Source organism: Rhipicephalus microplus, chromosome X (genome assembly GCF_043290135.1).
Source record: "Rhipicephalus microplus isolate Deutch F79 chromosome X, USDA_Rmic, whole genome shotgun sequence".
NCBI classification, from domain to species: domain Eukaryota; kingdom Metazoa; phylum Arthropoda; class Arachnida; order Ixodida; family Ixodidae; genus Rhipicephalus; species Rhipicephalus microplus.
Window position 1 is genome coordinate 369,447,655 of NC_134710.1, and position 24,872 is coordinate 369,472,526.

The 24,872-nt window shown below is 45.7% G+C and overlaps 1 protein-coding gene across 1 annotated transcript in view; it reads right to left on the bottom strand.

Annotated features, from left to right (window-relative positions):
* Cip4 (formin-binding protein 1-like Cip4) overlaps window positions 1-11,626 on the bottom strand; it is a 254,028-nt gene extending 242,402 nt beyond the window's left edge. The window contains exon 1 of the mRNA XM_075879952.1: window positions 11,438-11,626. Within this exon, the coding sequence (XP_075736067.1) occupies window positions 11,438-11,461 (24 nt within the window). The 5' untranslated portion in view covers window positions 11,462-11,626. The remainder of the gene's footprint in view (window positions 1-11,437) is intronic.
* Between the last annotated feature and the right edge of the window lie 13,246 nt (window positions 11,627-24,872).

Consider the following 24,872-nt stretch of genomic DNA (forward strand, 5'->3'; position numbering starts at 1 on the left):
ACTACCACTATCCCGATCCGCACACCGCGATTTGCTGCCGCCTGCACCCCCTAGCCGAGCTTGTTGAAAGCACAATAAACAAGAAAATCAAGCATATATATAGTTTGATAAAAATGCTTTTAAAAAGTTAGATGTTTATAAAAAAGCTAATTCTAAACTGTTGAAATTCAAACAATATCTTAAGTATTGCATGTTTTAGGATTCGCATCGACCGCATGTAGTTACGGGAGAAGCAGACGGCAAGCAGACGGCAAGCAGTCAACCGTTGCCTTCAGCGCTTAGTTGAACTCTCGCTCCGTCGGAGCTGTTAGGGCACCCAGAAGCAAACTGATTATGAGTATCGCAAGCCTTTTGACTATACGTCGCAACGTAGGCACACTTCGTGGTCGAATGAAGAGATCTTTACAGTAATTGACCACTGGCAGATGCGACTGGAACAGACTTGAGGCGCCAGAAGTGAAACACTGGCGCGTACAACGAGATTGACGCTTCGCTGCAACTACACGGCTACGAGCGGGCGCCATCAGAAATAAAAGCGAAGGTTAAGAATTTCACACATCAATACTTGCAGGTAAGTGCTAGGAAAAGTGTATCGAGTGATGGATTTATTAAATTACTATTGCAGCAGCCTGCGAAGTTTTGGACGTTCGAGCGGTTCTTGCACGTATACCATTGCTGATAAAGGGCTCCATAGGTATATACCGTACGTCGAGTTTTATCAGTGGCATGTTTTCAGGCATGCAAATGCCACCTGGGGCATTTCATCAGACCCAAGCTCGAACCGGATTAGCTTGGGCCGTGTAGCAGCGGTCATAAAGTTGATCGCGATCAAGAGAACTCATCCGGATCGCCCTGATCGCGATTAAAAGTGCCAGTGTGGCACTGGTATTAAACTATTATAAAATGTCTACCGCAAGTACAGTTGCGCAATGCTCCGCACACTATAATTTACTATTCGGTGAAGTAGCGACGCGCCAGTCAGTAAAGGCAATAAGAACACCCTCTCAGCCACACGCCTTGTTGACGCTGTTGCCGATGACGAATATTAATTATGTCTGAGCACTTCGTAATGAATGGACCTTTAAACCACAAACTCGATGTGCAATTTACATTGTGCGATGCCTGGTGCGATTCTAGCCGTTCTACCGTACAATATTAAACGAGCTAACGAGACTCCTCGCCCTACATAACGTTTAAATTTTTTGCCCCCTAACCAGGTTCAAGCCCTGGCGTGGCTCTGTGGAAGAGCTCTTGCACTCGGCACGACTCGGCTCAATTACGGCTCGAACCCCCAATTTTTATCGCTGCCATCCATCGCGATTTCTTGCACACGTTTTCCGCTCACAACCAACGCCAAGGACACCAAGATAAAAATTTCTCCGACACTAGCTCTTTAATGCTATTGCGTTAACATGTGGTCTAACGAGAACACCCTGCAGCTTACGTCCTAGAAAGTGCAAAGCGCCAATATATGACCACGTTAAAATAAATGCGCTCTCTTTTGGTGCGGCTCTCATTGCCTTATCTGCTCGGCTTGCTTACTTGCTTGTTCTCCTGTTCCGACTCTTACCACTTTGGTCCCTAGAAAAGTGGTATATTCTAGGGACCGTACTCACCACTCCACTAAGGGGAATTGGCCAAGAAGCCGGCGGTTAAAATAAGTGAACAATGAAGGTCTATGCAGGGTAAAAGGAAAAATGATTACCTTGTCTGTTTTAACAGCATATGCTGCTTGGGTACAACCTCTTCTTCTCCCTCTCACTTTATTTTACATTTTTAAATTCTGTTTTCTCTTGCTTTTATTTATTTGTAACATATTTCTCTCTCTTACATCTCCCATTCCTTCATTTTACTTAGTGCTGCGGTAAGAGGTCTTCTTCTGTATACACTTTTTTTTTACCATACGTACCTTTCAGCGCGGCTATATAAGCACTAGCAGATACCGGTGCCAGGCCCGAAAAAGAGTTTCCTTTCACGCCGCCGCCGTCACAGGCGAGAAGACGACGACAACGGTTGTTTCCGTCTTGGTCGTCGCTCAGGCCACGCACAGGTGCACTCGGTCGTTCAAACAGTTCTGTGCAGAGGTTGTCGTTTACTCGCTCACCAGAAAGACTGCTTTCGGTCGCAAATATTTTCACGGTGTTTTAGTATTTAGTCCCAGACATGAAGAGAGTACGTGGGGATTGACGTCCCAAAATCACCATATGGTTATGAGAGACGCCGTAGTGGAGGGCTCCGGAAATTTCGACCACCTGGGGTTCTTTGACGTGCGCCCAAATCTGAGCACATGGACCTACAGCCCTATTAGTCTCCGTCGGAAATGCAGCCGCCGCAGCCGGGATTTGATCCCGCGACCTGCGGGTCAGCAGCCGGGTACCTTACTCACTTGACCACCGCAGCGGGAGACATGAAGAGCGAAGCGTGAGGAAGATAGAAGATCGTATGGGCCTCGCTTTCCCCACATCAACCATGTAGTTAGATATAGCCAGTACACCAGACCTTTTTTGTCGAGTTTCCTGGTTATAGCTAGTACTTTACGCAGGATCTAATAAGTGTATATTCTGCGCACTAAGAAAAAATATATACATTCCCAAAATAATCAGAACTCAACGCTTGCGAAGCATGCCTGTAGCACCAATACAAAGGCGAAGCTGTCCTCGCATCTTACCTCCATTTTGCGAATGCAGAGTATAGAATGGGGCCATATGTATTCCGTGAGAGACCATGCAAATATCCATTTCAGCGATTGAAGAGGGCTACAAATAGCTGCGGAAGTACCAAGTGGCGCCACTTCGCAGGCTCGCGAACTGTATCAACACGTGCTTCACACAATACCTGCCCCGATCTGCGACAATAGCAACAGCGAGCGCTTCACAATGGGAAAGCGAGCAATTTTACTTGACAAGAATAAAGAGAACCGTTCGTTCGACCGTGCTTACACTGTCCATGTTATGTGCTCTGGTGCGTTACCTTTTGGGAAAGATAAAGCGTCAAAAAGACGCATATCCGAGGTACACAGAACAGCGCCTGTCCCATGCATCTCGGATTTGTGTGTGTGTGTGTTTTTTTACACCTGAGCTTTCTAAAAGGCAATGCTTGCCCAGTACCAAGTTTTGTTTGGCCCTGGTGCCAATCCTTCCCCACAAATTCTATACCACGCCAATGGTCCAGATTGCCCAGAGCTCCCACCCATCGCGAAGCGAACAGCCATTAGTAGACGATTGGCAGAGCCGATGGGAAGTGCTGAATTGCCGGCACCGAATCGAGTATGTGTTCTTGCCGATGCGACTGTTTACTGAACCCACACAGCAGACGCATACCAACGGGATGATCCCTCGTGGTTCAGGGCCTGCGTTTTACTGTTTGCGATACGGTTGCCTCTGTAGCCTGGTAACCGCACAGGATATGGCGACACGCTCAAGGAAAGAGAACTCGTTATCGCGGGCGGAGGTGCAAGTTGCGAATGCCGTTTCCAAGGCGTTGGCGTGCGTCACAACAACGGCAAGCGACTAGGGGCTATACGATAACAACGTTAAAGCTGTCATTAAAGTTCCCCATGGCAACAACGCCACGTCACTTACCTTGGACGCATACCCGACCTTTGCGTGGTCAAAACAGCCGCGAAGAGCGCCGGAAAGAAAAGTCGCGACAGTTAGCCACAGGGCACGCAGGTATCGGCGTCTTGATCGCTTTGGACATATACGTCAGAGTCCTTCCAGACCGTCGCCCAACTCGAAACGCCAAGGAAAATGGTCGACGTGTTGGTTTAATCGAGTCCGACGTCCGGAAGCAGCGCGAGGAGGCTTTATGTAAGATGCCGTAATTTATACGTGGAGGGTTTTGGACTAATTTTTATCACCCGTTCTTCCCTCAAACGTGCACAATCCCCGAAGGTAAACACAATTGTTTATAATATTCGCCGGAACACCATGCGATTGATTGATTTGATTGATATGTGGGGTTTAACGTCCCAAAACCACCATATGATTATGAGAGACGCCGTAGTGGAGGGCTCCGGAAATTCCGACCACCTGGGGTTCTTTAACGTGCACCCAAACCTGAGCACACGGGCCTACAACATTTCCGCCTCCATCGGAAATGCAGCCGCCGCAGCCGGGATTCGAACCCGCGCCCTGTGGGTCAGCAGCCGGGTACCTTAGCCACTGGACCACCGCGGCGGGGCGAAACTCAAAAGGGTTCCGGTAATATCGAGGCCGTTCAAAACGACCACAAACGCGGGAAAACAAGCAGCAACACGTGCTGTTCGAAGCAGGTCCAAAACTTGAATAATCTCGACGGTACCTGGAACTTGGGAAGTGTGGCAGCTTGGGCAAGTTGGTATGGCGTGACGATAGTCATAGCGCGAGAACAAAACGACGACACAGAGACAAGAAGGACAGCTCGCGTCCTTCGTGTCGTTGTTTTGTTCTCGCGCTATTGTCGTGGTACCTGCAGAAGTTGCGAATAGAGAGAGTGGGCGCGCGGCTACGCGAAGCTGCACGCTCTCTCTAGAGAGATGGCTGCATGCCGCACCGCGTCAAAGAGACACGCGCCGACGCGCTGCAACGCGTCTTGTCTCTGTGTCGTCGTTTTGTTCTCGCGCTATAACTATCGTCAGGCGTACGTGAGGTCAGACCTCGAGCGGATTTCCAGAGGCAAAGAACACAGCGGCCTGCGGCGCATTCAAATAGGATCACCCAGTGACTCACAGCCGGCGGCACCACACGAGGGACGCGCCCTCTTCCGGACAGTTCCCGCGCGCGAGCCGCTTGTGTCCGAAAACAGCCGCAATTACTGCACCGGTTCGGAATTGCCGCGCGCGGTTCATCGGCGGCGCGAAACAGCCAAGATGAGTCAGCGTGAGATGCGGCAAAAACGCACGAATGGGCATTTAATCAACATTTTCGTGGATACCGGCGCGTGTATTGCACTCGCGTCGATTGCGCTATTTAAAAGAAAACGAGGCGTTCATAAAGTAACGGCCGCTAACGCCCCTTTGTGAGTGGCGTACGAGCTTTTCCCCTCTACTCGCCCAGCAAGAGAGAGTCTGGCCAACCGCTAGACTGATGCTCGCTTCTACTTCTTTTTCAAGGCATGCAATAGCCACCTGGGAAGGACATTAAAAACCTAAGCGTCGAATTTCTGCAAAGAAGAAATTTTATTGATTTGTGCAATTTCCCATATCCCCTCGACATCGTGTCCCACGGAGGACGTTTAATGCTTTGCCACAAAAATCCGTAAAGTCTGTTGAGAAAGCGTTGTCTTTCTGCTTTTTTTTTTTTTTTGCACAAATGGTGCAAATTTATGTGGCTTAGATGCACTGTACGTTTAGTCACTTTGTGGAGAAACGGGTGGGTAGCCTCGTGGTAAGGACACTCCCTTTCGGAGCATGAGGGCACGGGTTCAAATGCCAGCATCAAAAAAAAAAAAAATATTTTTGTTATTTTATTCATGTCGAAGATATTATCGGGTCTAACCAGTCACTCGTGGCGCTGAAAGCAGCGAAGTAGCTCGGCCTCAGGGCCCCTAACGGGAGTGTCCGCTCTTTACGTACGTTTCTCTATGGTCTGCACATTTATGCTCACGCCTGTACTTTCAATCTTAGGCTGATGTTTGATCCCCTCGGGAGCGGTTGGCATTCTTCCGGAGCCCTCCGTAGCCGCTATACTTCCAGTCATGCACTTCGGGACGCTACACCCCATTAACTAACCACCACATAGTTTGTTGAATCACATTTGCGCGCGTTTCGTGAGAGGTCTTCAGAGATAACTGCACATCAAAAGTTTTCAAAAACTGAACCGACATCGCATAACAATAGTGAGGCCGATTCCAGACATGTCTTATTTAGAAGACAATCACGAATGTGCACCTGTATGTAATAAAATAACTGCCTTATGAACTTTGTAAAAGTGCCCGCACGACGGCACTGGAAGTACATTAGCCTGCGAAGTGTCGCGCGAATAAACCCAAGGTTGCGGGTTCGATTCCCGGCCATGGCTGTCGCATTTTGATAAGGGCAAGCCGAAATCGATCAGGAATCCCTATATACGGCGTCCCTCGTAATCAGTGATCACACACCATCACGAGAAACCCCAGCAATCAATATAGAACGACCGGCTGATGGTTTCCAAAGAAAAATAATGGGTAATAAAGAAATAGGCAGATAAAAATTTATTTTTACTTCGCCGATACAATTGTTATCATCCAGAGACGCGCAGAAAGATGGATCACGCGCCGCTTACAGTGCTAGTGGAAACATCCGCCCAAGATATGGCCAGATAACGCGGCCAGATTCTCCCGATAAAGGTCGATGAATAACGAGTGCGGCGCCACCTCATAGCTCGGCGCAGCGAGATATCATATGCACCGACAAGGAACGAGGCAGTGTGCTCGCCCGCAGCAAACTGCGCGCCAACGAGACGCACAAAACATTGCATCACGTGCCCAAGCACATACACTAGGTGACGGCATATAATTAAGCATCGATAACAAGGCAAACAGCGATGTTTTTCAGCAATACATTGCTAGCCAAGCGTTTATGAGATCTCGTTAAATCAACATTTGAGCGAGTAAAGCCGTCACATGCATGCATTTGGTTCACTGTAAGGGAACTGAGTAAAACGCGTCGATCGAGTTGATTGTTTATTACGTGGCAAATACAGACACGAGGGACGTGCTCGTTGCGCTGCATTTGCCTGCACCATGAACCGCTCGCGCGCCCTTCTTGTCTCTGTGTCGTCGTTTTGTTCTCGCGCTATAACTATCGTCATGCCACATCGCGGGCCTGAAAGATGCGCGCCTTTTACTCGTTGCGAAACGAGACGGCCGAGCCCGCAGAAATTCAAGGCCCTGCAGCACGGCACAGAGTATGCGTGAAAGTGGGCGTACGGTCGCGGGCCTGGCAACGCCACACACCCTCTTCGGTGGATGAATCGATTCGTTTGGGAGAGGTGGGAAACTACCAGGGGCCAGAACGGTACAACGCACGACCACTCGGTGAAGAAGCACCGGTCCGTGGTCGCGACTTGAGCAAATAACGAGCCCTCGAAAGCCGCCCAATTCAATGCGGGTTGGAAGCCGCGCATGAGTGTCCTGCCACGAGCAACGATCATATTCTGGGCCTTTACACGCGGCACGCCTGCTTAATTTGGACCTTTATCACGTAATAGGAGTAACATTTGTTCGGCTTTCCAGATAGGATTATGAGGCACGAGGCCTCCGAAAATTTTTCTTCCGCCTTGCACCTAAAACCAAGGGAGCGTTCTCGCCCCCGTCGTAAATTAGAAGTGTGGCAGCTTGGGCTAGTATGGCATGACGATAGTTATAGCGCGAGAACAAAACGACGACACAGAGAGTCCTTCTTGTCTCTGTGTCATCGTTTTGTTCTCGCGCTATAACTATCATCGTCCCGTCGTAAAGGCCGCAACCAGGATTCGATCCTGGGTCAGCAGTCGAGCACGACGACGGTGGGTGACCACGTGCACCTAAGAGACGGGGGTGCTCTCGCCCCAGTCGGAATGCGAACCTGCGTCGTCCTCGGCAGCGGAACACTTCCACGGCGGGTTAGCAACGGTGCCAACTTTCCCGAAGCGGCACGAATGCTGGCGTTTATGGCTTTTTGTTAACCAACCCGCCACCAGTGAGATCATTTCCCGAGATTTAGCGGCCGCCCAATCGCAAAATATAAAGGTCGCGGGTTCGAGGAAAAAACAAAAAAAAAACCTCGCGTACTTCAGTTAAGGGAAGCATTAAATAACTCAAGGTGGCCGAAATTAATCCCGAACCTTTTACCCCAAGGTATCCACCCCTCACTGATAAGTTTCATAACATTACACGCGAATAATCAATGGAAATAGGCCGGCGTGTGCCTGCTCGCGCGAATGAGTCGTGACGCACACAGATCATAGTCACTGCGACTGTGCAACAAAGCCTCGCAATCGAACGAAATTCGCGCAACGCCGGGGGAGCGACTGAGATAGTTAAATCTGGGCCACGTTACAGCACTTCAAGTTCCTTGGTTCTAACGCGAATCCGCATGACGATAGTTATAGAACGAGAACAGAACGACGACACAGAGACAAGAAGGAAAGAAGCACTGTAACTATCGTCATTTCATACCAACTAGCCCAAGCTGTCACACTCCTAAGCGAATCAGCACTTGAGGTGTATCGTTAAACGGCACCGAATTGCAGCGTTTCATTGTTGAGGACTTTTTCATCGTTCAGTGTAGCCGCCCCTGTGGCTACACAGTTATACGGTCAGGGGGGGGGGGGGGGGGCAAGGGTGGGCTGGAGCCCCCCCAAAATTCTCGCCTGCCCCCCCCCCCCTCCTATGCCCACCCAAGTGCCCAGAAGCATATATTGAAAACCTAGTAGGAGCAGAGCTAGCTTGCCTCCCCGGAGGAACTCACTTTTCGTGGTTGCCCCCCCAGTTAAAACGTCCTGGCGCCGCCCCTGTATACGGTGCTCGGCTGTTGACCAGAAAGACGTGGGTTCGAACGCGGTGGCAATTTCATGGAGAGAGGAAGGCCCGACTGATTGAGGTACTACAAAAGGAAGCGCAGGTGGACAAAATTTCCAGGATTCTTCGCAAGGACTTTTCTTGTAATCATATTGCGGTCTTGGCACGTAAAACCCCCCCATATTATCGATCGTTGGATGAAGCATTACGATGCTGAAAGCGTTCACAGCACCGCGTTACTGTCGGTGCTTACAAGCCCACAAATGTCAGTTTATAGAGTGAAAGACAGCCGTGTGGTTCCTCTTACCTGAAGAACGCTTTGTGATTAGTGACTAATATCCGCGCCATTTACTGCTCATTGGCTGCAGCAGTCTACTGCTGAGCCCACACAAGGTCGCGGGCTCGGCTACCGGCCACATTATATCTAAACGTTTGCACGCACTTGGCGACCCTTGACTCAAAGCCCCAAACGTTGCTTTGGCAGCTTGAAATTTTAATCCAACCAGCCACACATGGTCCATCCGATTATTCCTGTGCTTTGTGACGACAGCTTCTTTTCGCGCAGTAAAGTACATCCGGTGTGAAAGTGAAGCGAATGAAATACTACCCTGTTGAACTCCATGGTGAAACGAGGTGCCAAGTTGCAACGCAGTTTCTCAACTAGTTCGAAAAAAAACTGAAGTACATAGATTTACATCACGCAGTTTAATTACGTCTGGCTTGTGGAATGCCACTAAAGCGCGCGACGCCTGGCACAGCGAATAGTTCGAAGCATCAATGATGCACTTGAATGTTTCAGTGAAAGAAGTTTATTACCTCGTTGGCGTTAATTAAGCTGCTAAAAGCGCCAAATGTGAGCACACAGGCCTCTGCCGCTTCGAAAAACATCTACTCCGAATATTTTGACCTCTGCTTTAACAAGTGGCATGCGATAACAAATGTTCTCTCTAAACCCCTGCGACTTTTTGGTGTACGCGGAAATCACTTTACGCGGCACAGGCGGCAAACATTGCCTTATGAATTAGGACGCTAGCAATTTTCGTGTGATTTCCACATAGACGAGAATCCGGATTTATCTTCATTATTCCGCAACATTCAGCTGGGTCTGGCCAGCGCTGTCGGCAGGGAAACTACAATCGGTGCAGCGTATCAGTAAGGTTGGAGACATATCGACGCGGTAAGGTCATTCCAAAACAGTCGCATACCCGCACAAAAATAAATGAAAACCAATAGAGGCAATTTTCGCGAACAAAAATTGGCGCGGCGTTCATTCCAGAGTTGCGATTAAAATGTGAGGAGGGTGCGGCACAAAGACAGCATTCGAATAATGTTAGCACCAACGTAAATGCGTAGGCCGTGGTAGAGCAACAAACGTCGGAGCGCCGAGTCCAACGGCTCTCCCGTGATCCATACCAGCTGCTTCGTCGCGTCCTAGAGTGTAGTGTGCACTACAGCTACGCCGCATTATAATAGGCGCAAATGGCTTCCATGAAACGACTCTCGAATGTTTCCGCATGTACGTGAAACATAATCAGGCCAAACAAGCTGCAGTTTGGTTAGTAAAAAAACGTAACTCAAGACATCAAGCAGACAGGATGCGGACGTAATAATTCAAAAGCCGCTGATTACCAATAAAAGGCACCCAACAGGAGCGCGAAAGAATGACGAAAAAAGCCCACGTCACGTCGTGAGCAATCCAGGAGGAGCATGAGTCAGTTTCACCGCGGCCCCTCCTGACTGACGTGAGGCTCCATACGCTCAAACAGAACGAACACTTGTGCCTCGGTTATCTGTACAAATTAAACTCCACACTCGACTAAATAATAGCGCTTCTCACGGAGGTCAACACTCTTGCCAGACGCAAAAACTCATTCGCGCTCTCTAAGGCACACGCCAAAGCTGTTCCTTTCTCCGCACGCAGACGTTGGCTTCGCAGTTTACACATTCCACCTTGACGAACCGCGCAGTGGAATCGTCGCTGTGATAGACGATTCCAGTGCGCGGTTCTTGAGCGACCACATCGTGCAAAGTGTGCTTGCTCAAGAACTGTCGATACGGTTTGCTCAACGAACGCCAACTTACTCAGATGCATCAGACAAAGCCAAAGGAACAATCGCGACTACTCCTTTATTTTTACTATTTCTAACGTCCTCAACGACGTTATCTCAGTCTAACCCGTTCCTACGCACACGCGAGCTCTAGGTTCGGCGGTCATGTAGTTGGTGAAACATAACAGTAGTAAAAAAAAAAAAAAAAAAAACAAGCAGACGAACGGCAACCAAGGGCTAGCGACATCAACTTAAGTACCAATAACTAAGGTGAGCTGAGAGCGCTGTTTGCATGAATGGCGACACCACCAGGTAACACATCTTACTCGTTTTGGTCAGAAAAGTAAGCTGCGTTACCTCTCAGCAACTCTCAATCACGGGCAAAGCGGAGAGTGAGTTTACTATTCCGAAGCGCATTGGCCAGGCGGCTGCTTTTGTAATCACAGAACACAGGGTTTTCTCAATAACACCGGTAGACACACCAACGGGGATAAATACAAGCAATAAAAGCCCCATCATGCGGCCTCGATTATCGCAGGATTTCGGTCAGCACCACATGACACTTCACTAGATTTTTTTTTTTCGTTTTCTATACACGTTAATTCAAAAGTCGTTAGGGTCCGGTGGTTGGTTGAAGTGCATTCGCTTTGAGGCCACTCAAGCCTTGAGGGCTGAGGCGACTTCAACGACACCGCAGGACACGCGTGGGGCTTTTTGAGCGACAAGTGAGGCCGAGAATATAGAACGAAGTTGAACGTCTTTAATGATGCTTACAGACCAACGCATGCAGAGAATGAAGAGCACGAACACACAACAATCCGCGGAGCTCAGTTCTCTCTCGAAAAAGAAAAAAAAAAGTTTTCACCGCAAGTTGCACCGTTCAGAGGCAACGCGTGCTCATCTGCAGAAGTGCAAGAACGGACACTCACCCACAGCTCCAGACCCCAACTCATGTTTTCATTGACGAATATCCAGCGTGCAGTTGCAAAACGATGTCTTAGACGAGCAAATGCCGCGCAGTATCACAGCAGTTCGAGCCACACCTCGCTTATACGATTCTGAGCTTCAGATGCATGTCTGTTCTTCCATTTCGACACAAACACCAGCCATCATTTTGTGACACACGCAGAAACAGCTCTGAGCAAGATGGCCGCCAATGCTGACTGGCCGCGGCCTCTGCCGGCCGTTGTAGATAACACTGTTCAAAATTTAAAACGCGAACTCTTTTGCAAACACATTTGTGCATATAACACTTTTTTAAATTATGAAAAGTAACTCTTTATAACTTTATTGTGACATTTTATTTGATCTGGCAGTCCTGTGTTTCATGTTGAAGCTAGTCAAGACACGGTTTCGTAGTGTTGTTTCTATGCGCGCGTACATTACCCTAATTATAAATGTATTAATGCCCTTCCTCCGTGATTGATGCCGTAGCTCTGTTAGTCTTTTTCGCCATATTATCGCCTTGTCTATACGTCACCGAGACGTCAGATTTGCCGCAGTCGTCTAAGAACCATGCGGCGAAGCCTGAGTCACTAGTTCATTTTGTGTGAGTTGGTGGTTGGTACCAGCAGCCCGCATCTTTGCCTGCGTTAAGCCTTCCTCGAGCTTGCCCGCCCCTCCATCGACCGCAATGCCGCTAACTGGAATGAGGCCACTGTGGAAAACCTCCACGGGTTCACAGCGGACTTTATACGCCATGAACTTTTGCGCCGTAACCTGGAGACGACCGGCTCGAAGGAAGACATGATCGAACGCGTGCTTCACGACATCGCCCGGAACTGTCAACCATCTGGTGGGCCCGACTCGACAGCTGAGCAGTCGGTTTACAGTACGAAAGTACTGAGCGACTTACTACAGCAGTCTTTGACGTTGCACAGCGGCCGACGTTTCCTGTTCAAATCACTACGTTGCCCGACCTTTCGGCTTCCCTGCCAACCTTTAGTGGTGACAGTAGCATTTCAGTTCACCAGTGGCTTGAACTCGAGCGTACCCAAGGCTTGTCGTCGTGGGCACCGTCTACCCTCTTTGCCGTAGCGCTTGGTAAGCTCTGTGGCCTTGCTGAATATTGGAAGAGTGTGGCAGGAAACCATTTCGACATGTGGGAAAATTTCAAGGCTGCGTTCAAGGGCCAGTTTGGGGACAAACGCTTTTGCAATGGCAGCACATAGTCGCCAGACGTGTCCAGTCACCCAGTGAGAGTCTTGTTGACTACTCGATGGCGAAACTGCGCGTAATTTCAAGATCTCCTGTCCAACTGACAGACCCTCAGCGCATTGAATATGCACTACAGGGTGTGGGCGACGCCCACTTAGCAACAACTGTCGCTGCAGAATGGCCACCAACTGTGAGTGCATTTTTTGTCATCATCACTCAACTCGACCGAGCTTTAGAGCGTGCCTCTGTTTCCCCAAATCAGCCAACCATTGTAGCCAGAACATCGTCACGAGTGCCTCCCATGCCTGTGCAGCAGATTAGTAATATGAACGACACACCTTCGTCACCAATCGATCCGGTTTAGTACCCAGTCTCGTGTAGCATTTCCTCATTACCATTGGAAGAGCAAGACAGTCGTTACTCTGCAATCAGCTATAGAAATGGCGCACCTGCTTATCGTCCTGGGGACGACATAAGCAAGGCCACATGCTATCGTTGTTCCTTATCAGATAAGGGACCAGTAAGTGCTGGGCGCAAGATCAAGAAACAAGGTAGCTGCTAAACCAACCCAAAATAAGTTACACAAGCCGAGTCAAGGAAGCCTAGCTGCTGCAAGCTACATGAAAGCACAAAAGACATCACAGGAGGCAGCTGCCTTCTACCGTGACAGCTGTGCAGAAGACGCTCAGAAGATGTGGAAATGTCACTGGGATCTGAACAAAAAATGAGAGATCAAGGTCAAAGGTGACAATATTTTTGATGACATCGCTGATACAGTGCGAGAAGAGGCAGCAAACCAGCGCAAGATGTGGGATTCACGCACTGAGCAAGTGGCACAATGTCAGATAGAACGCCCGCAGAAACTTCGGGACAACATTAAAGCACGCAGAAAAACCAAGCCTCAGACAAAGATGAAGAGTGTTATGAAGAAGGACCACATTGTTCCAAGATTCTGAGAAGATATTGGTGCTTTGGTTGCTGCTAAACTGTGAGACATGAAAGGAAAGAAAATGGGGTGGGCTGTGATCTCAAAAGCCTATCGACCATTTAAGAAAGAGGGGTCGGATGTGAGACCTCGTGTAATCTGGCAGCCTTGTGCTCCATGTTGAGCCAGTCGATACGCGGTTTCATAGTGTTGTTCCTAGGTGCGCGTGCACCACGAATGTATTGATGCCGTAGCTCCGTTTATTAAAGTCCTTTTCGCCATATCATCGCCTTGTCTATACGTCGCTGAGTCCTCACATTATATTAAGGTACTTGAGCGACTTTAGTAACACCTATGATCAGCAGTGATGTCTTATTATTATTGGTGCCTTAGTCAGCCGACTTCTATGCATCCAACCAGAGAAAACCAACTTTCTAATGAATGCGTCATCTACTACGACGGCCACTATTCTACTGCATACAGAAAACTCGCAGCTTGCAACGAACTTATCGCTTAAACTCGTACGCTTGCTGCGTTCAACTATATTGTAAAGGTAATGCTCTTCACGCCGTATAGAAGGAACCTAATGATAAAAGCGGCAGTGGAAGAAAATGCCCCACTTCCCTTCCTTTCTGTTAGTGAAATGGTTGCTCGCACCACAAAATGCTCCAAAAAAAAAATGTTAGAGAAGAAACTGTACCATTCACTGAAAACAAAAATAAGTGCAGCGGCGGCACAGTGAACTGCAATGATGTCAAAATAGATGACGCTGCAAGTGCCATCATCATTATTATTTTGCGGTTTAACATTCGCTTGCTGTAGCATTGCTACCATTTTTGTTCTTGCAGAATCGCAGCCCACTGGTTCAGCAGGTGTAGTCCTAGTGCAGAATGCGAGAGGAGCGAACAAATCTCATCTGGCAAATGCAACATCAAACGAGTAAAGTTTACATCGTTTATTTAATGTCCAAGCTAGTCCAAAATGCATGTCGTTTTTCAATGCGTGTACAAAGTTAGAGGTTACTAAAGGAATGACTTTGAACACCAAAACTTATGGGTGAAAAAAACCATCGAAGAAACGCGACGCCAAACAAAACCTTGCCAGAATAGCAGGCGTTTTACCCTGTCGTTGCCGCCTCTAGTGACGAAAAGTAGCTGGCGCGGTGACAGCATTTACCCCCGAATGCAAAGCAGTGACCGCTACAACCCGGTTTAAGAAAACGCTTTTTTCACCGAAGTTGGCTTGGATCCGTACAAAACTATGGCTTTTGGAGAACGATGGGTCAGGCAACCTCAGTAGGTCAGAGGAGGCGCTGCTCTAACCTCAAGTTCTCTGGGCGCATTCCTTCCTCCATGTCTGGACATGGGCCGTGAGTGCACATGTGTGTGTGTGGGATGAGCTGTAGGCGATCGCGAGCTGTACACATTTATGTTGTGCTGGACGTGTGCTGATTGCAGTGTCTTTGTGTTGGGCACTGTGTACTTATCGTTGCCCATGTGCTTGATTGATTGATTGATTGATATGTGGGGTTTAACGTCCCAAAACCACCATATGATTATGAGAGATGCTGACAAATGCAGATGGCGTTTTCAGTGCTTGAACTTGCACTGTCACTACATGCTTCAGCATTAATTTTTTATTGCTAGTATGGTATTAATAGTTTTCGTGTGAGGTGGCAGTGTTCGGTGTACTAATTTTACTGTGTGTAAAAGTATTTTTTTCACTTTGCTTGATCATATGCTTCGGCAAGCTTTTGACCGTTTTGCCGCGTACTGTATCAACTGATACTGTAATGTATCAATCAATCAATGAGTGGCATTACAGCCATTATATCGGTCAACGAGGACGATTTTCTCTCTCGGTTAAGCCATTCAAGTGTTACACGATGTAGTTTCGATTGGGATCTTGATAGTGATTGCAAAATGCAGAAGCAAGTCGTTAGTGGTTGAGAAACACGAATCAAATCGAAAGAGCCGGTATGGCACTACTCAAGCCTCATACAGCTGCTTGATTGATAGTTGTACATAAACAAGTGTTCGAAGCCCGTGTATGTGGAACGTGCGATTCGCACTCTGCAGGTTTTCCTGCCCACGCGTGCCTCATTTTCTGGCGTGAAATGGCACTCTTGTAAGCTTTCAACAAAAACAAACTAGTACTAATCCCTTTCAGAAATTAAAAAATAGATAGGCACCAGTTTTGTTTTTGTTTTTTAGAATTGGAAGGTAAGCGCATTTTAGAAAAAAAAACCTTCATCTATGTAGGATGGTAGCACTTGTTGAGCAAAAAAGCACTGAAAAGTGCTTTCTTTTACAGTGAAAGCTGTTATGAGATCACAACTTGGGTCTCGCGCAGTTGTTTGCTGCCGGTGTCCGTAACCCCATCGCATGAAATTAGAAAAAAAAAAACACAGTGGGGCTCGAACTCGGGTATGCTGGGTGCCAGCCCAGTGTTCTATCACTGAGCCATACCGGTGCTTGGAGCTTGTTGCCAAACTTGCCTTAGATAGGCTTGATGTTGGGTTAATACGACTTGTAAAGCGTTTTAAAACAGCGAAAGAACAACCCGTCATCGCGCAGTGCGAATAGCGTGACGAGTGGGTCATTCAATGCTACAAACCATTACAAAAGCTTGTTCAGCTATTAATTGTGGCGCATTCCCCCTTCAGGCATGATTCCTCATTGTCGTCAGCCACTGCATGAACAATTGGCACAAAATGCCTTGCAAGCGTTTAGCGGATACCACGCTTATAAAAAAAATGACAAAAATAGCACACCAAATGCCAGCCTACTACCCTAAAATTTTTATTAATAATGCCGTAGTGGGTATCAAGCAAGTGTGCATGCAGCAGTTACGCAATGAGTGTTAAGAAAAGGCTCTGAAAGGCCGCTCTTCTAGCTTTCGCTGTGATTATGCTGCGCCTTTCGTGCAGGCCTGGTTTATTTTATTACAACTAATTCCTCTAGTCATTCTTTAGCATGTGGCTATGCCAGACAATCTTATGATGTACAATAGTGCCAAAATATTTTGTGTCAAATTTGGGCTGTGTTTCCCGGAGCACATTCAGCAGGTGTCTAGGCTGCATTATCGTAGGACTGGATTAAGTGGTGCATAACTTGATGAGCAAGAAATTTAATAGTGCCATAAAGGAAAGGTGGAGTGCAAATGACAGACACAACATATGTGTATGTTGCCTTCTCCCAATTTCGTCTACTGCGCTCCTTGATTACCACCTAAAAAAATCCATATTCAGTAGTACACCTGCAGTGTGGGCTACCATGCACAGTCTGAACAAGTGCTCCACAAAATCTGGGGGAGTCATTCATATCAGAGTACGGGAGCAAAGGCGCCACATCTGGCATGTATGGGTTACATCATTGTAAAAGAAAATGAGTATACTACACTTGCGAGAAAGTTAAAACAATGCCAGAAATAAGCTGAAGAGAAAGGTCAAAGATTTCTAGTGCTATGTATAGGTAAAAAACTTTAAACATACCTTTCTGAGAGAAACAGATTATAAGTGAACTACAGGTTTATATGTACTGTTTAATTTGCACTGCGGGTGATTTTAAAGTATGGTCGCATATCTCGATATACACATTGTGCATGCACATCTACACTGCATAGCAAAAGTTGTTGCAATGAATTCAGCCAACAAATTTAAGTGTTCAGTAAATATATAGGTGCAGCTACAGAAACTGATTATGGCTTGATGTGGGTTGTTTGCTTTTTGAACCTAGAAATATGTATAATATATATATTAATCACAGCAATTGAATGAAACAAGTTGTGCAAAGTATAATTAATGGCGTTTACATAAATGCGTAAACGAAGTAAACAACTAGCTTGTCCGAAGCACTCTGGCGATAATTCACTGCATAAAATATTGTGTTGCTGTAGAACCCACGTGAGAGCCACAACTGTAGTTTATAACAATTAACCGAATTTATTGTATAATTTTATTATTGCTTTTGCTGCAAGAGCTCGGGACGCTCATTTCTTTATGTTTATGTTTGATCGAGCTGACCTTCGAGCGCTATGGCCGTACCAGAATCTCTGAAAAACTTGTACTAAATTGTTCTAGACTATTTACACCCACGACACGTGTAGTCATAATGTGAGCTTCCGCGATAACGACGCATGTTCCAAGGGGTCCCAATCAGTCAACTCGGTGGACTGTCACCACACTTATTAAACATCGTACAGTGACTGGACACCCTGGCGGGCTAGTTTGTTTATTATACTTATACGCACAATAGTTTGAAGTAATCACGCCACATCACCACGAATTTGGTCTCTAAAGATAACGCTGACTCTGATCTACGAGATGGAGTCGAAATTACACTGATTTGACCCGAGGTCAAAACGGTGCAGTATGTGTGTTATGTGCACTACTTAGCCCTAAATTGTCCTGTTTCAATACGATGGAGTGCTGTACAACTATCTGTATGTGTATTCACACCTGAAAAAGTGCATGAAGATAGCACTTTGATGCGCATGAGGTGTTAATTCTTATTCGCCTACTTGTCACGAGTCACGTCCAATAGATCCGACACCGATTTTGTCATATATAATTAACTTTTGACAAGCACACCTTCAATCAATGCTCATGCATGTATGTTTGTTTAGAATTTCGCATCAGCCGCGGCCGCAATCTAACCCGCGATTATTTAGGTTCTCTTCCACAACATGCTTAATTTCCAAGATCGAAAATAAGAGATATTCGCCCTAATTGTTTTAAACTGAGTGCTAGCATGCACTTATTTATTTGTATTCACTTTCCTCTGTACGTACCTGAATCAACGACATTTGCAGGCAATCACTCGTATATCAATCATTTTCCCTCGTATTTATTAAGAAATTCACGTGTCTCAATAATTCAATTTTAGTTTTTAATGTACATGTGCTGGCACAGATTCACTGATATTCAAGCTTCGTCAATTAAATTTGTGTGCATTCATAATTGTACATAATTTTGTACGTACACTATAGCACAGTGGTGCTACACACTTGTTATTTTAATTATTGGGTATATATGAACTCTATATCATGTTGTTAATATATATGTGTGTATCAGTTTGATTTATCAGAGTGTTCTTTTATTTCCACACAGACTGAACCAAGTTCTTTTGCATATGCGCACTTTTTTTCCCTGCACATGGTACCTGTATTATGCTCTAATTATTTTTTGATAACGTTATCTACTCACTGTCTGGTCGAGCAATAAGCCCTGCTCGATTAGGTGTACATATAAATTAATAAAACGGAAGTCATTATTTAAGCACTGTATGTAGTAAAGGTACGCATCGCAATGCAAAAGATCTCTTCAAAATCAAAATACACTTCCCTTATCGGGATAGGAAACGGGGCTGGAGCTACAGATATGCACCTTTACAGGCGTGAATGCACACACAAATACACGGATTGTAACAGGACAATTTAGGGCTAAGTAACGCGCATGTTTTCGTTTCCACCGTTTTCAACTTTGGTCACAACGGCGCAATTTTGACTCGAACGAGTAAATAAGAGTCATCGTTATCTCTAGAGACCGGATTCGTGGTGACATGACGTGGTTATCTCAAGCTATTGAGCATACAAGTATGATAAACAAACTAGCCGTCAACATGCTTCAGCTGACACGCTTTGCGTCCAGTAGTTCGATGTACCATCATTCATCAGGCATTCAGAACCGCTTCTTATCTGATGATCTAAGTCATGCAGTATCTATTGTCATGTGTGTTTATGATGTTATGCCGTTTTGAAAGGTGGTCATCAGCTAGATTAGCTGCTTAAAGAACAAACTCTTAAATCAAGTAGACTTATGCCCAGAAAGCCAAGTTCACTCGATCACACGTACACTCGCAGTAGAATATTGATTACGGCCGTCACGACCACCAACAATTTAACCGGGGGTAAATCGAGCATTATCGCGAAGACTTGCATTGGAAGCACAGAATGAAAAATGTGTTAGTTGGCTGACTCCTCGTACGTATGTATCGTACACGCACAGTCTAAAATAATCTAGAATTTGCTCAAACATTCTGGCACTGCTTGCGCCGATCAATTTTTCATGGGTCCAACCCCGATCATATAAAAAAGAAATGAGTGAGCGTGGAATATTACCGCTCCTGTATACGACTCGATCTCTTTCAACGACTCACTCACAACTTTTCTACTCACGCCGGAAAAATCAATCATAAAGTCATACAAATAGCCTGAAAAAATCAACCATAAAAATTAAGTCATACAATAAAGTCGGCTGTCATGACTATACAGTGGTGATAGTCACGTAGGTTCACAACATTATGCTGCATGTGAATTATCGCCTGTATGTATTCCTAGCACAACTTGTTTCATTTGCAATACCTGTGTACGTCTTGCAACAATATATGTCAGGGTGCAAACAGAGAACCCAAGATGCACTGTGCAGTTTCTGTAACAGCAATTCATATTTACAGAAAACTGGGCTGACTGTATTCACCAACTGCAATGACTTTTGTTGTGCAGTGACGATGTGCATGTATGTGCACAGTAAACCTTAAGAGTTATCTGACCATACTTGAAATCATCTGCAGTACTAACTACTAAACAGTACTAACCATGCAGTTCCCTGTAAATACAATTCTTTCAGAAAGGTATATATTTATAGTTTTTTTTACCAAATACCTAGTATCTGAAAGGCATTTACTTTCTGTCCAGCTTTAGAATTGCCAGATGGCATATGATTTTATAACTTTTTGGCAAAAGCAGCATAGTTATTTTCTCTTTTCAATTATATAACGTATACATACCAGATGTAATTAGCTATGAAAGGAATGACTTCCACAGTTCTTGTGAAGCACTTGTTTGGAATGTGCTTCGTGGCACGTGCACAGTGCATGCAGGTGTAGTGTTGCATAGGACTTTTATAGGAGGGAACAGCACTGTCAACCAAATAGAGAGAATGCAATACACACATGCTGTGTCTGTAATTTTCACTCCAGCTTTTCTTTATAGTGCTGATCAATGTCATCCTCATAAATTTATGGCTAAATCAAGTCTATGAAAATGCAGCCTAACATTTGAGACACTTTCTAAATGTGACCCGGCAAACATTGCCCTAACTTGATGTAGCATATTTTGGCTCTATTATGAGTCATAAGATATTGCTTGTCATAGGCACATGCTGAAGAAAGACTGGTATATAGATCATAACAAAACAAAATAACTACATTTAGGACAGCATAGATGCTATATTGCTTGCCACCTTGGTCTCTGGTTTTATCTCTTTCCCTGTTGAAACAACCACATATACTCTGTTAATTGTTCAAAATAACCCGATTAGCAATTAGTAACCAAATTCCTACTGGCTCCTGGAATGTAATTATACCGTAGAGAAGAAACTGTTTTTCTTTTCTGTGTTTTATACATGGCTACAGCAGTACAGGGGCAATGCATACCCCCTGGCATTAACAAAGACATAGAAGATACCAGGGTATATTGCTTTATTTTAAATGCACCAGATTGTGACATCTTACTACATATGAGTGCTAGGTATTCAGAATCCTTTCTTCAGATTTATAATTGCTTGCATGCTTTTAACTTCCTGCAAGAGCGGTATGCTCATTTTCACTTTTTTTTTGTTATAGAACCTATGGTTTCCGAAGAGGAGCTTCTGCTCGTGTACTAGACTGTGAAATGAATAACTCCCTCATATATTGTATGGAGCACTTTTTTGCAATGTGCTTAGTAGCACAGACTGAGGGTGTACTACTGAATGCATCTATTTTAGAGGAGAATTGCACAGCACTGTAGGTAAATTACTGAGAAGGCAATAGACACAACATGGGTCTGCCATTTTTACCGTGACTGTTATTTATGGTTCTGTTTGATTTATGTCTCATAAATAAACTGCATTGCATGATTCAGTCCTTGGAAATGCAGCACAGTCCCATCTTGAAGCAGGCTACTTACTGTACATAACTTTTGTATTGCAGGCAGGGCTGCGGGAAAAAAAAAAAAGAGGTTTATTGAAGCTGAAGATGCAGGATGTTTTGCCCCATTGTGTATCGGAAACTACTCAGCATAGACACATGATAAAAAATGACTGGAGAAATTAGTCATACCAATAGGAAATAGTTATACTCAGCAGGAGTATTTTGTCTAACCTTGGAACTGGCTTTTATCTATTTCTTTGTTGATGCAATCACATGATTCTGTATGACATAGAAAAAGCTCCGCTAGAAATTTGTCACCTGGGTTGTAATCCGCACAGGGCTTGCTTCATCGTACACTTACCGTACAGAATAAAGTTTGTTTTTCTTTGCTGCATTGCATGAAACATGGTTAGAACTGTACGAGGACTGCGCATGTATGTGTGGCTTCAACAAAACCACTCAGGAAACAGAGTTTCAAGGCACACAAGAATGTCACATTCCACTTTTATGTTGACAGGTAAGAGATTTTTGTGTCAGTAAGTACCTATAGACCTCGTAGCAGCGATTCGCGACCTAAAACGCAACTGAGCGATGAATAACTATCACTTTTATTGATTTATATCACTGCTATGGCTCCTTCTAACCAACATATCACTGGTATCTAGCACTTTTCAAAACGGCCGGCAATCCCGCTATTTTTAGTGCTAGGAGCACCAGCAGTGGCGCTACCTCGCGGTCACCTCCAGATCCATGACCTACTACACTCCTGACCTGCCCAGAGAGCACCTCTTCCAGCGCCCACGTTCTAGTTCATACCTTCTGCCGCTAGGGCCGTCACCTACGAGCGGCGTGGCGCTAGGCAGCACCTGTTCGCTGTCGTCTGCTTCAGCCATCGCTGTGGCAGTGCAAATCGTTCTTATTGTGCATGAATTGTGTATGAATGTGTAAAATATGGCAAATAAAGCGATATGATTCCTCGTCAGAGTTGGCTGCATTCGTGTGGACGTTTGAAGCAGAAATAGAACCGTAAAAAAAGCACACAAAGGGTCACAGTGGCAAGCAGACGGGAACTTTTCTACAAATGAAGGAAAATTTATTATGAAAATATTTCTTGAATGAAAACGTAGTCCAACGAGATAAAAAAACTATTGTTAGGCATTCATTGTTCACACTGAATCACGATGGTTCCAGACGATACGCATACACAAATTGCAGAAGATACGCAGAAACACAGTAGGTCGTGTGCAGAAACTTGCAGACGGCAGATAGCTGCAGTAGTCAGCTCTAATAGTGGCCGCGTGCAGTTTTTTTTTTTTAGATGAGCTGACACCTCAAATGTAAGTATGGTGTATTGCTGCGTGCCATATTGCAAATCGGAACAAGGCAAACAAAGTAAAGTGCTCAACAGGGGCACTGCGTTTCACCTGACGCGTCCTAAACAACCTAAAATCAGTTTGATATTCTATTACCAATGAGTACATTATTAGTCAAAAGCTTTATGAATACTAAATTGAAGTTTTTTTAGGCTGGAATGGCAAAAACAACCATGCAGCAAGACATTTCTACGCAAATATACAGCTTTAGAAGTCAATCAACCAGTATAGCCTAACTACTAAAATGTAACACATAGCACACGTTAGCCTTTTCAGCAAAAAACAATCACACGTATAGGCAGTTTGTCACAGAAGCAGACGCATGGTATCAGTCCGTCGCCCTCCTGCCGGCCGCACAGTAGCAGACGAACAGGTTATAGGTAGCGCCACCTACGGCGAGCGATTGAACGAGAGCGGGGACACGCGCTCCCATAGGAACCCCGCTATCTGAACAGGTCAGGAGTGTAGTAGGTCATGTCCAGATCACGCCACAGCTGGCCACTTCCCCACAGAAAATAGTGACGTCAGGCTCAGCTGCTCTGCAAACATTTCGTCTGCTAGGGGAACATATTCAGTCATGCCTTGTCACCTGCAATGCTGTTGTCGCCCTACAAAGTGTCTACTCGGGTTCAATACGATAGTCTGGAGCTTGGAATTGCCGCGATTCACGATGTCGTGAATTATTTTTGCTTCGATCGACCTTTTGCAGAACAGTGATTCCGAAATGGACGCCGTTGCAAGCAGCACTACAGATGTGCCCTAGGATGCACGCTTCAACCATTTTCGCTTGTGTGTCTCAGTTAGATATCATGGTGTGTTTTGGCACGCAAAGCATTCAGGTATACGCAGAGTGGTCAATGCAATATAGCTACCGCGAATGAGCATCAGCGGAGAAATAGAATACGTTTCCTGCTTGCCAGGTTCCTTTTTGCGCCTTCAGATGGCCCCACCTATCCAGCCTCTCGCGGTTAACACGGTATTACCACTTTTACGTGGACGCAAAGTCTACAGATTAACCAAAATTCAACGATACCTGCGTGTTACTTGTTAGCGATGAGATCTGACTATGCGCTGTTCCACTTTTGATAGCTTGTGGTGATGTTGATGTGTAACACATACGTGGTATGAAAAGACACCCTCATGGCGCTTTTTCTGTGCTTCGAATTACAACTGCAACTCGCCTGCAACTCACAACAATTCCCCGACATGCTGACCGACAAGCACACGTTTAATCACGCTCTTTTTTTTCATCGTTTTTTTTAAAGATGGTTTTTATTTTGATAATTTCACGAAATCAGTCAAACCGGTGCGACAAAGATGAGACACGACGAGCGAGTGCGTTTCTCCACTTCGGCGCCACGATAAGAACACTTGGATCGTACACGTCATCGCTACTAGGGCATCGTCACTCAGGACGGTAATTGTGGAATGTATCACATCGAACGCATGACACTAGTGTCGATGTCGCAGGGCAGTCTATTTTCCGTTTTTTCTCCTTAGCTTTTCTACGCTGTTTGACATCGAATTAAAATAACTTCTACGCGACGGATGCCGTTCAAATTTGGCCAAGAAGACCTACACATACCAAGCGATCGAATGATAAGCACATCTATTTTTACGAGAGTCAACATCCATAGATTGTCCACAGCAGTTCTACAATAACATTGATATATATCAAATGACACTTATTTTTAGGTGCAGCCACACACATATGCATACTATCTGGAGTTTTACGTCCCGAAACCACAATACGAATGAGAAACAATGTTGTGGAGGGCTCTGGAAATTTTAACCATGTGGTGTTCTTCAACGTGCACTGACACTGCACAGTACACGTACCTCTACAATTACGCCTCCATCAAAATGTGGCCGCCACAGCCGGCATTGAACCCGTGACCTTTGAGTTAGCAGTTGAGCACCTTAGCCACTGTTCCACTGAGGCGGACAGACGCGCATGCAATCGCACCATATTCTACAAAATAATGAGACTGTTAAC